The sequence below is a fragment of the Pelophylax lessonae genome (genome assembly GCF_965119305.1).
Source record: "Pelophylax lessonae genome assembly, chromosome: 9".
In the NCBI taxonomy this organism is placed as follows: Eukaryota; Metazoa; Chordata; class Amphibia; order Anura; family Ranidae; genus Pelophylax; species Pelophylax lessonae.
The window spans coordinates 134,890,655-134,901,684 of record NC_138776.1 but is presented as its reverse complement, the minus strand read 5'-3'; the positions used below and the strand labels follow the sequence as shown (position 1 = coordinate 134,901,684).

General features: G+C 39.2%; 1 protein-coding gene across 4 annotated transcripts in view; it reads right to left on the bottom strand.

Annotated features, from left to right (window-relative positions):
* The window catches only part of MYPN (myopalladin), a 205,428-nt gene that overhangs the window by 38,351 nt on the left and 156,047 nt on the right, over positions 1-11,030 (bottom strand). For all 4 annotated transcript variants that reach the window (XM_082267451.1, XM_082267450.1, XM_082267449.1 and 1 more), the window contains 5 exons: positions 5,932-6,049; positions 4,580-4,645; positions 3,958-4,099; positions 2,706-2,729; positions 1,044-1,160 (listed from right to left, as the gene is read on the bottom strand). In XM_082267451.1, coding sequence (XP_082123577.1) covers positions 1,044-1,160; positions 2,706-2,729; positions 3,958-4,099; positions 4,580-4,645; positions 5,932-6,049 — 467 coding nt within the window. The remainder of the gene's footprint in view (positions 1-1,043; positions 1,161-2,705; positions 2,730-3,957; positions 4,100-4,579; positions 4,646-5,931; positions 6,050-11,030) is intronic.

The following is an 11,030-nucleotide window of genomic DNA, read 5'->3' as shown; positions in this document are numbered from 1 at the left end:
ATTACTCTTTAATCTAGCCAAAACAGATGCTATAATTGTGGTTGCATGCTGTTTATCTGAACTATATCTTTTTGGGGATTCCAGCTCTGAGATGTAACTGCAGAGTCCCCTGTTTCATCACACAATGTCCCCATGCTGATTTTTCCTAATGCAGAACATAAATCCAATCCAAAAGATGGAATGCTATGGCATGTGGAAAGACATGAAAATGCCGGTGATGTATTCCTGAATAATAGGTTGGGGTGGTATGTCATTAAGACCAACTGCATCTGTCCAAAACTGAAATATGGGTTTTGAACAAAAAGGATTTTGAAAGAAACATTCAACTTTCATATCCATAACTGATGAATAACTATTTAATACCTATCCGACTCAACCTCCCCCAATATAATATTATCCTAGCAGTCATTAGATGTGGTGGCTGCATTAATTTTTTTTCACCTTCCTGCCCTTTCATGGCTGTGGTCTTTCCTTCACTTTATGTATGCGTTAGTTATTGTAATCAAAGCTGGACTATAAACACGTCTTCCTTGTTTGAGTTCTATCACATGGGGGTGACTGGATAAGCAGTGTACTGAAGGAAGATAACAATGTTTGTGCTTTCAGTTCATTCCACAAAAAGAGACAGGGACACTATATTTCTGGCAGGAACATTGGGTATGTTTCTGTACTTGCTGAAAATGTTCATAGCCGAAAAATATGAAAACGAATGCACCCACCACATCTAAGGATTTAGTAAGCTTCAATATATAATTTATATTCTTGGGTTTATATATCCTTAAAGTCAGGGTCCCTGACACTCTGATGTAGAGAAGTGGAATGACAATTAAAGTCATTGCATCATCCGAATCGGAGGAAGAGGTAAACTGGAAATTAAATTCCTTTCAATATACAAAGTAAACAAGCTTGGTTCCTTAAAGCTGGAGAAAAGAGAGCAATCACAACACTTTGTTGCCAATAGCAACCAACCAAGTTTCAACTGCATTATTATCCTTAAAAATCAAAAGTTTTAATGTAAGCTCATTTATAAATAACACTTTTACCTTTCACAGTCAAATAGGCAATGCTTGAAGTGGTTCCATATTTGTTGCTTGCTGTACATGTAAACATGCCCGAATCTTCAGAGAAGACTTCTGCAATGACTAAAGTGCATATCTCTTCTGTAGAAGAAAACATAATCAGTTTTGTATCTTTCACAGTTTCTATATTTGATGTATTAGTAAATGAATAGATAGTCACACAGCAGTGTTTTCATAGAGCTTCATGTTTTGCATGCTCTGCAACAGGGAAATACACGCAAGCATCATCAGTAAGTGTATTCTAAAGCAACGTGTGGAACCCTCATAAGTATATGGGGGTAGCAGTGATAAGAGCAAAAAGGGCAAGACATAGATCCATTTTAATAGGAATTGTACCAACCTGACATTCCAAGTTATAAGAAATATATCCCATTCCAGCCATTTCAGATAATAGATTCCATACCGGCACAGAGTAAGAAGGCCAATATAAAATGGTCTATGTTGATCTTATTTTATTATAGGGATAGTGAGCTAGTGAGCTAGAGAAAAAAGATTACTGGACTTAGCAGACACTAATCCTAATAAGCCTATTTTCCCTCCAGCAATCTCCCAACAGTCATTTCCGCTGCAGATATTTATGAGCTTTGTTAAAGTGGCAGCAATGAAAAGGCATGCATGTTGATAAATGCCCTTGCACTACTTTGAGAAGAAAAGGTACAGGGAAACAAATCAGACCTACAAAAAAATATATTTTAGTTATAGATGGAATCTGGCATCAGCCCCTTGCTTCTCATGTGTCTTGGACCCTCAAACTGTGTAAAAATCCCCACCATAATTCCATGGTTACTGTGTACCTGATAGTTTTGGATGTTCCTGCTTGCCTTTAGATGTTCCAGCTGCTCCTGTTGTATTCTCAATAATCTAGAAAATCCAACAGGCAGAGTGGGACCCTTTTTAATGGTCAGTGTGGGACCCTTTTCTAATGGGGATAGCATGTGTGCACACTCAGGAACTTAAAGCCAAATCTAGGATATTAGCAAGCCCCCTATCACCTCTCCTTCCCACCCTCCTAACTATCCGCTGGTATGAAAAAAAGAGCTATCCAAATGCCCATTTTCATTTTCTTGAAGCTACGATCATGTGACTTTTATGGGTCTTTTTTAGGTGTACACATTGCTGCCAGCATGCCGTGGCATCTCCTAGTGGTGGAGGCAACATTACCAGCAGCTAGTTACTCTCTCACAGGCTCTAGAGGCAGGAGAACTCACGGAATGGTGAGGGGACTGGTGCCCTAGAATATAAGGCGCAGGGAAAATGCCTGGGCCCTAGGGCAGAAAATTATCTTGGCTCATAGAGTAAGTGGTGTTTGGAATCAAAACTGATAACTAAGGTAAATGATGCACAATGTACTATTTCAATGTTATTTTTGCCTAGAGTTGGGTTTTAAGAGCAGAGATCTTACCATTAGAGCCCATGAGAGCCCATGAGTTTTGGGCAGCCTTACCCTTTATTATTCAAGTAGCTGTTTTATATTAAATCAATTGCGTTAAAGAATGCCTTATACAATATATTGGATTGTCAGTGTATCCCATCAGCCAACCACTAACAGATCAATATGCGTGTCATGTAAACCTGTTTTAACTTTTAAGGATCATAAAGGATTGCTTTTAGGGTTCAAGTTATTACCTGGTTCCGCCATAGATCTCGGCTCTAGAAAGAGACAAAATAAAAAAAATAAAAAAAAACATTTATTTTTATCTTTATTTTAAACTCAATATTTTGGAAGTGCATGGATTTATAACATAGTTGCTTTTATGAAAATCGTTAAAGTCTCTGCCCTATCAAAGAATGTGTGATTGCAACTGGCTACTGCTAGGCAATAGCTATAGCACAGTTTGTTTTTATGCTGGATACAAATTAAACCTACATTTTTTAGCAATCTTGGGCTACACAAAGACATATGATAATGTTTGCCAGATGTAAAGACAATACGCTCAATAAACAACCTTTCATTCAAAAGAACATTCTAGAAGAAGTAACAATTTTTTCCACTACAAAAAGTGTAAAAAAAATAAATAAACAATATATATATATATATACACACACATGTACCTTTTTCAATAAATGTCTCTATTCTACATGACTGAATACTTTCCTGATAGACCTCGTATATATATATATATATATATATATATATATATATATATATATATATACTGTATATATATATCAATGCTAAAATAAACATTTGCAAAAAGACAATTTATCTGATAGAAAACAAGCTTCTAGTTTTATTGATTGGCTCGTCAGGCTAGGTTATCCATGAAAGTTCAATGGTACGAACAATTTTAGAAAAATAAAGTTTTAACACAGACCACTATTTTACAGCATATGGCCAAAAGTTTGTGAACACCTGACCATTACACCTATATGAGTTTATAGATGTTCCAAAAAACATGGACTATTATAGGGACCTAGCATGCAATTGGAGTTCCAATCCATTCCAAGGTATTCAAATAGGGTTGATGTCAGGGTTCCATGCAGACTACTTGAGTTTCTCCACAGTTTGGAGTGCCCACATCGTTTTGGCCATATAATATAAGTTGGTGGACAGACTGCCTTACCATTATTTGGGTGTAGAAATGAATTCTGAATTTTATACTATCCTGCTTATTTTTTTTATAAATCTGCAAAATGAATGTGGTTTATACCACATCAACCAATTACAACTCAGGATGTTGCAGATTAATGTAGTCATGCTAAGTAAGCTGACACATTATTGATTTTTGCAATATGTTCTTAATTTAAGCCTCAAACGTAATGAGATAATTAGTCTGAATGTTGTAGCTTATTAAAAAAGGAATGAACATCACAAAACATCCTATACAAACCAACTAAGAAGCTGACAGTTGTAAAAAATAAGACAGTATTTACATACTTTTCTGCAAAATTCGAAAATCTGGAGAATCTTCAATCAGAGTTCCTTCTCTGTACCATTCCACCTTTGGAGATGGAGATCCTTTCACTCTGCTCTCAAACACTACTAACTGACCCTCAGAGGCCGTTATGTCCTGCAATGTCTGTTAAATAAAATGTAGGGAACGAAAAGGAAATAGCAGATATTGGGACATGTTTAGGATGTCAAATAATTTGTAGCAATAAAAAATAACAATAACACTAGAATACGGTATTCACATATTGAAACAGAGACACATAAACCTGCCATCCCAGACAATAAAACATTACCAAAGTATACTCTTGGGATAATATTGTACAGAAAGGACTATTAAATGTCTGGAAGAGTAGGATTAAATACATCTCATTTTCTATTTCACTGTGGAAACAGGTAGATGATGGGTAAATAATCTAGAAATCGAAATAAAAAAAAAAAAAAAACAACCAACTATTTTTCGTAGATACAATGGATTACTTTTTTGTAATATTCCAGTCTGTGTGGTTTTAATAACTCATTATTTAATCAATTAAACAAAAGATGTATTGTTTGTGTAATGTATTTGCCTATATTTTCAGATTTATTACTGCAGATTAAGATAATTTACCTTAGTGAAAACAGGAGCAGCCATTATTGGTCTTCCATCCAATCCTTGTAGATATGTATTTGGGCCCTGTGAAATATCAATGAATCAAAAAGGAAAAAAAAAAAAAATTAACAGTTGCATTTCCCAAAATACATTTTTAATAGTGTAGTGAAAGGTTAAATCCCATCTTTCAAATGTAAAAATTTATGAGTTTGTTAAATATTTGTGTCTATGTTTGATTTCAGAGCAGGCTGATTTATTATATATTTTATATTCAAGGATATCCACTGCATTTACATGAGCTGTATGTTTAAAAAATCCAAACTGGCTAGATTTAAAAAGATATTAAAGCCTTTTTTTTTTTTTTAAATAACAAACATGTTATACTTACCTGCTCTGTGCAGTTGGTTTTGCACAGAGCAGCCCGGATCCTCCTCTTCACAGGTCCTCCGTCGACGATCCTGGCCCTTCCCTCCTGCCTGGTGTCCCCACAGCAAGTAGCTTGTTCTGGGGGCATCCAAGCAGATATGATCCCGACCCTGAGGCTCTGTGTGTCCATTCACACACGGAGCCGTGGCTGGGCACTGCCCCGCCCCCTTCGTGTTCTGATTAGCTCACTGGCTGTTATTGACAGCAGTGGGAGCCAATGGCTCCCGCTGTTGCCAGGAGCCAATCAGGAGTGCTAGTCCCCGGAGAGGCAAGGCCCTCGTGTACACGCTGGATCAAGAGGAGGCTCAGCTAAGTATTAGGGAGCTGGGGGGGCTGCTGAACACAGAAGGTTTTTTACCTTCATGCATAGAATGCATGAAGGTAAAAAACATTGCGCCTTTACAACCACTTTAATCTTTAAGAAAGAAAACAGGATGTAAAAATGGATGTAATCTGCTAAATCTAGGACTATACAAAACTACTGAGCTTTTGTACTAGACATTTTATTGACTGGTGGTAGCAACAAATAGGGAAGCTCGAGAGGCTGAAAGGGGTGTTGCACAGCTTAACTTTTACAGCAAAGGTTCAGTTTTGCATTTACCTTCAACTTCCTATATATGTGATACGTTGGGGTTGATTTACTAAAGGTAAAAGACTGCTTTTAGCAAAGTGCAATTGCTGCAGAGCTTAGTAAATGAGCAGAAACTCTGCTGACTCCCATCATCAAATCATGTGCAATTTTCCTTGCACATGATTGGGTACTCTTTGCAAAACCTAATTTACTAAGTTCTGGAGCAACTGCACTTGCAGAGGGCAACTGCATTTGCAAAGTGCACAGTCCATTTTCTTTTAGTAAATCAACCCCATTGTAACTTACTCATTTAAGATATATCATATGTTTCTATTATTAGCTGCTATATATGAACATATCACATATAATTTACCTGCTGAATCAATGTTGGTTGTACATTCTGTACAACTGTGATAGGAACATTTATCTCTTGGCGAACAGCTTCCTTTGGTATCTCTGGAGTAACTGTTGACAGATGTTCAGCCTGTGACCTTCACAACAATACAGCAAAGTCAGTGACATATTGGTATTCATTCATCTGAACATTTGGCTCAAAATGTACTTACACAAAGACAAAAATAGACAAAATAACAAAAAAAGTTTAAAGTAAAAGAAGCAGATCACAATTATAGCACAGCTGCCAACAAGATATTAAAAGTACGGTAGCAATGTGTGTAGTCTGCAAATATTGTGTGGCAATTTACAATTATGCTGGGTACAATTGGGAAGTTTTTTTTTTCGTTCAACCCAGTGGGCTGAGCGGAAAAAAAAAATTACAGATCACCATACAAACACATCCGATGTTAGTGCCGTGATATCCCCACTGACCTATTGTGTTCTGACAGGGATACTGCCCCCCCCCCGACCCCCTGCCAGAACAGAGTGATCAGCACTTGCAGCTGTTAGCTGTGAGCACTGATTGGATCCTGGTTTTCCAGAGTGCTCATTCAACAGAAGCCGAGCATGGGACTGGCTTCTATCAGACGAGGACAAAAGTTGGCCTGTAGCTGCCAAATCAACCGTTTTCAGCCCGTATGTACCCAGCTTTAGAAATTTGTAAAACACCATTGGGAAATGAGAAACGCCCAGAAGAAGTCTTTCTTATGACGAAACGTTGGCGATCCCAGACATAAACGTCCACACGCCTCCTAACGAAGCCGGCTGTTTATCCATATGCTGATCTGGAGACTTGCGGGACGCCGCGGTTAGATCCATAACCGGCACATACTACATGCCTGTTTTTGTCTTTTAAATTGTAAGTAGTTTTTTTAATAAATTTACCTATTGGTTTACGGGATTACGCTATGGGCCTCTGTTTCTTTCTACATATGGCTTTACGTTCAATGGAGTATATGAGAAGTTCCAAGTGTGCCACATATTAATGTGATCGGTTTAACAACACACCGGAAACGGCTTTCGGCTTTTGGAGTCTTTCGAAGCACCTGAGCTTGATATCGGTTGACCTACTGGTTTACTACTAGCTGGGAGAGGCTGTCTCATTAAATTGAGCAGCCACGGAATTTCGGTAAGCTGCTTGTTATACCTGAGCACAAGGGTGTCCCCTTCCTACACTTTTCCCTGGTGTCACTGGAAGAAAGTTATTTTGCACGTGGATTCACATCTCTGCACTTAATATTGGGACTATTCATTTGGACATTATCCCCTCTCCTTTTTTGTTTTCTTTATATGAGCTTTTCAGCTATATAATTGTATACTGATTTCAGCGCTGCACTTTTTGGTTTTTATTGTATTTTTTGAAACACTGTTAGTTGATTTTGTGCCAGCTGCTCACTATTGTTCTTAATCATTTGGTTTTCTGTCACATCTAGCGCGGAAATTTTTCTTCTATTTAATTTACAATTATGCTGGGTACAATTGGGAAGTTTTTTTTTTCGTTCAACCCAGTGGGCTGAGCGGAAAAAAAAAATTACAGATCACCATACAAACACATCCGATGTTAGTGCCGTGATATCCCCACTGACCTATTGTGTTCTGACAGGGATACTGCCCCCCCCCCCCGACCCCCTGCCAGAACAGAGTGATCAGCACTTGCAGCTGTTAGCTGTGAGCACTGATTGGATCCTGGTTTTCCAGAGTGCTCATTCAACAGAAGCCGAGCATGGGACTGGCTTCTATCAGACGAGGACAAAAGTTGGCCTGTAGCTGCCAAATCAACCGTTTTCAGCCCGTATGTACCCAGCTTTAGAAATTTGTAAAACACCATTGGGAAATTTTCAGATTTCCAAATTTGTCAGGGAAAACTTTCTGTGTGAAAATTGCAGGTGATCCAAAAATAGCAAAGTTATTTAATGCTTTAACAGAAAGTCTCAAAATAATAGTAATAGCATATAACAAAAGCGGACAAGCTACAATGGCAAAGAGAAAGAGCAATTGAAGGTCAAAGCCCACCAACAAGGGAAAATTAGGACTAACAGGATAATGTGAATGTCAAAAGGTTCAACCTCTAAAGTAACCAGAGACAGATCAGAACTTGGGCAGACCTAATAATCAATAAAAATACTTTATAGGTTTACATTGGTATGTGTGTATAAACCATGTACAGTTTTTTAATTTAATAAAAGCTAAATATATATTGAAAAAATAAAATAAATTTTACTTGATAACGTTACTGTTATTTTCAAACATTAACAAGTAAGATACATAATAAAAAAGCATGAGTTGGTAGGAGAACTTAATGCATTTAAGTCAAGAAAATATTAATAAATGTATTTAATCATGCAGTATAACAAAATATGAAACAGCTCAGGCTTTAATGTATATAGTAGGGGGCATATGTATTTTTATTATATTGACAAAATATTTTATTTGGGTGCACACATTGAAATATATGGACAGAGTTGCATGTCCCAGTTCTGATAGTATAGTGCTCTGAGGCAGGCTGTAGACAGACACATGTCTCACTAAAAGGGATAGGTAATAACATATAGTAACTACCGGGGTTGCAAAGGTTGCACTTGGGACCGGGTCTGGGCTTTTGCCATCGTGGGCCGTGTGGCCGTGTGTCTGGGGAAGGCTGGCGGCTGCTGCTGATCGCTGTCTACTTGATCTGTTTCTCTGGGTTTGACCAGTTGTCCCACACTGAGGAATTCAAAGGATTACCCTTGGCATCACCAATGCTACTACCTTAATTCTGCAGTGCAGGAGGTGGGGGAGCGGACACACGGTGCAGGGATGGAGAAGGGGCCCCATAGCACCTGCTAAGGCGAGGGCAGGACAGAAGGAGGGGGGAAACGTGGATTGTCTGTGCTGAGGGCACTGTCTGACTGCCTGGCATGAACTTGTTGCTATCTAAGATGAGGAAGGGGGGCTGTCATCCTGCCTACTGTGCTGGGACATGTGAAAGGCTCGTCCAATCCTAGTGACACTGGCCACATAGTTTCATAGAATAGGCAGGCACAGCACAGAGCCACTGGACCAGGTGACAAGCACTGCAGAGAAGGGGACATCACAGCTACAGTGTGTGCATGACAGAATTCAGGGGATGGGGAGCACAATGTCCACATGCCATTTTTTTATTGGAAGTGTGGTGCCCCCATGCCATTTATTGATTGGAATTGTGGTGTCCCCATTCCATTTATTGATTGTAAGTGTGGTGTTCCCATGTCATTTATTGATTGGAAGTGTGGTTTCCCCATGTAATTTGCTGATTGGGGATTATAGCGTCTCCATATAGTTTATTGATTGGTGTCACTGTATAATTTATTGATTAGGATCATGCTGTCCCCATGTAATATATTGATTAGGATCATGATGCCCCCCATGTCATTTATTGATTAGGATTGTGGTGTCCCCATGTCATTTATTGATTGGAGTCATGGTGTTCCCATGTAATTGACTGGGATTGTGGTGTCTCCATGTAATTGACTGGTATCCCCATGTCAGTGGTGGAACTACCGGGGTTGCAAAGGGCGCACTTGCAACTAAGTACTGCCATTCCACTACCTTGCGGGGTCCCAAAGACAGCAGAAAGTGGGCCAGCTGCAGAGTATGGGAAGAGGTCCCGCTGCAGGACCATAATACAGGTCCCCACAATGGGAGTAAAGAGCCCCAGGATCAGTGGGAAGGGCCCATGGGCTTGGAGGGAAGGGTCCCAGGACCAGAGGAAAGTGCCCTGGGACCGATGGAAAGGGATCCAGGACTGATGGGAAGGGCCACTGGGCAGAGTCGGGGGGGGGGCCTTCATGGTTTCTTGCATTGGGCCCTGAAGGTTCTAGTTTTTCCTCTGGGTAGTAAGATATATGCCCAACCTCTCTCACACTGCTGGAATGCCCAGACCAACCTCAGTGTTCTTGGCAACTTGAATAAAATGTGAATTAAGAGTTTCCTTTAATCCACTGAAAAGGGATCATCACTTGTTTGCACATATTGGAAAATCTTTGTGTCCAGTAACAAATGTTTCTGATGCTCAAATGTACATAACACCCTTTAGTAAACATCTACATTGCATAGTTATCCAACTATCACAGCACATTGGTGTGGACATAAAAACATGTATGGTAAATGTTCTAGTCCATTTTCTTCAGAGAAGTCGGAATAATTATGGCTAACTTGCACAGAGATTTTGAAACACCCTGGAAACTCTCAGTGAACAAAAAAATGACCAGAAGGGCTCAATATAGTTATCTACTAAACTTATACATGACATAACAGTTTTTCTTCAAGTGCAGCTAATATTGGCTATACAGTTGGCAACTATCAGGTTATGTATTTATTTAGGGGCACACACCATTTTTTTCTGGAGTTGTTGACTGGGAAATGTCCCATTCTTGAACTGCTGACTGGTAGAAATCCTATTTTAGAGCTTCTGATTGGTAGAGACTCCATTCTGGTGCTGCTGATTTGGAACTATCCTAATCTGGAGCAGGTAACTGAAAGAGATCCCATTCTTGGGATGCTGACTGATAGAGATCCAGTCTGGTATGGCTGACTAGAAGTTTCATTCTGGTGCTCCTGACTGAGAGAGATCCCACTCTTTATTTGCTGATTACAAGAGACCCATTCTGTAGCTGCTGACTGAAAGACATATAGTATTTTGAAGCTGTTGACTGGGAAAGATCCCATTCCGGGAAACGTCTGATTTTTGAGAAGTGGCATGGTGAAGTGTAGACTTTGATATTTGTCTAACCTAGTTTTGCTGGCCGTGTAACATGTTTATTATACGAGTCCCTGATAAATAAAGTGAACCACTCACCCAATTTTTTACATTTATCTTATGTCCAAGCCACATCTAGCATCCTAATTATTACTGTGCCCCTACTGTAAGAAACAAGCCTGAAGAAAATATTTCTCAAAGTCTTTGTCAAGACATCCAGCCTTGAAGGAAACATGTAGTGAGAAAATATGGAGTCTGCCATTGCTGAGCTTTTTTCTGAAAATGCTCTAGCCATTATACTTATCCAATGGCTTTAAAACTTTAAAAAGACTCAGTAATTGATGGGGAGGGGGAAAACC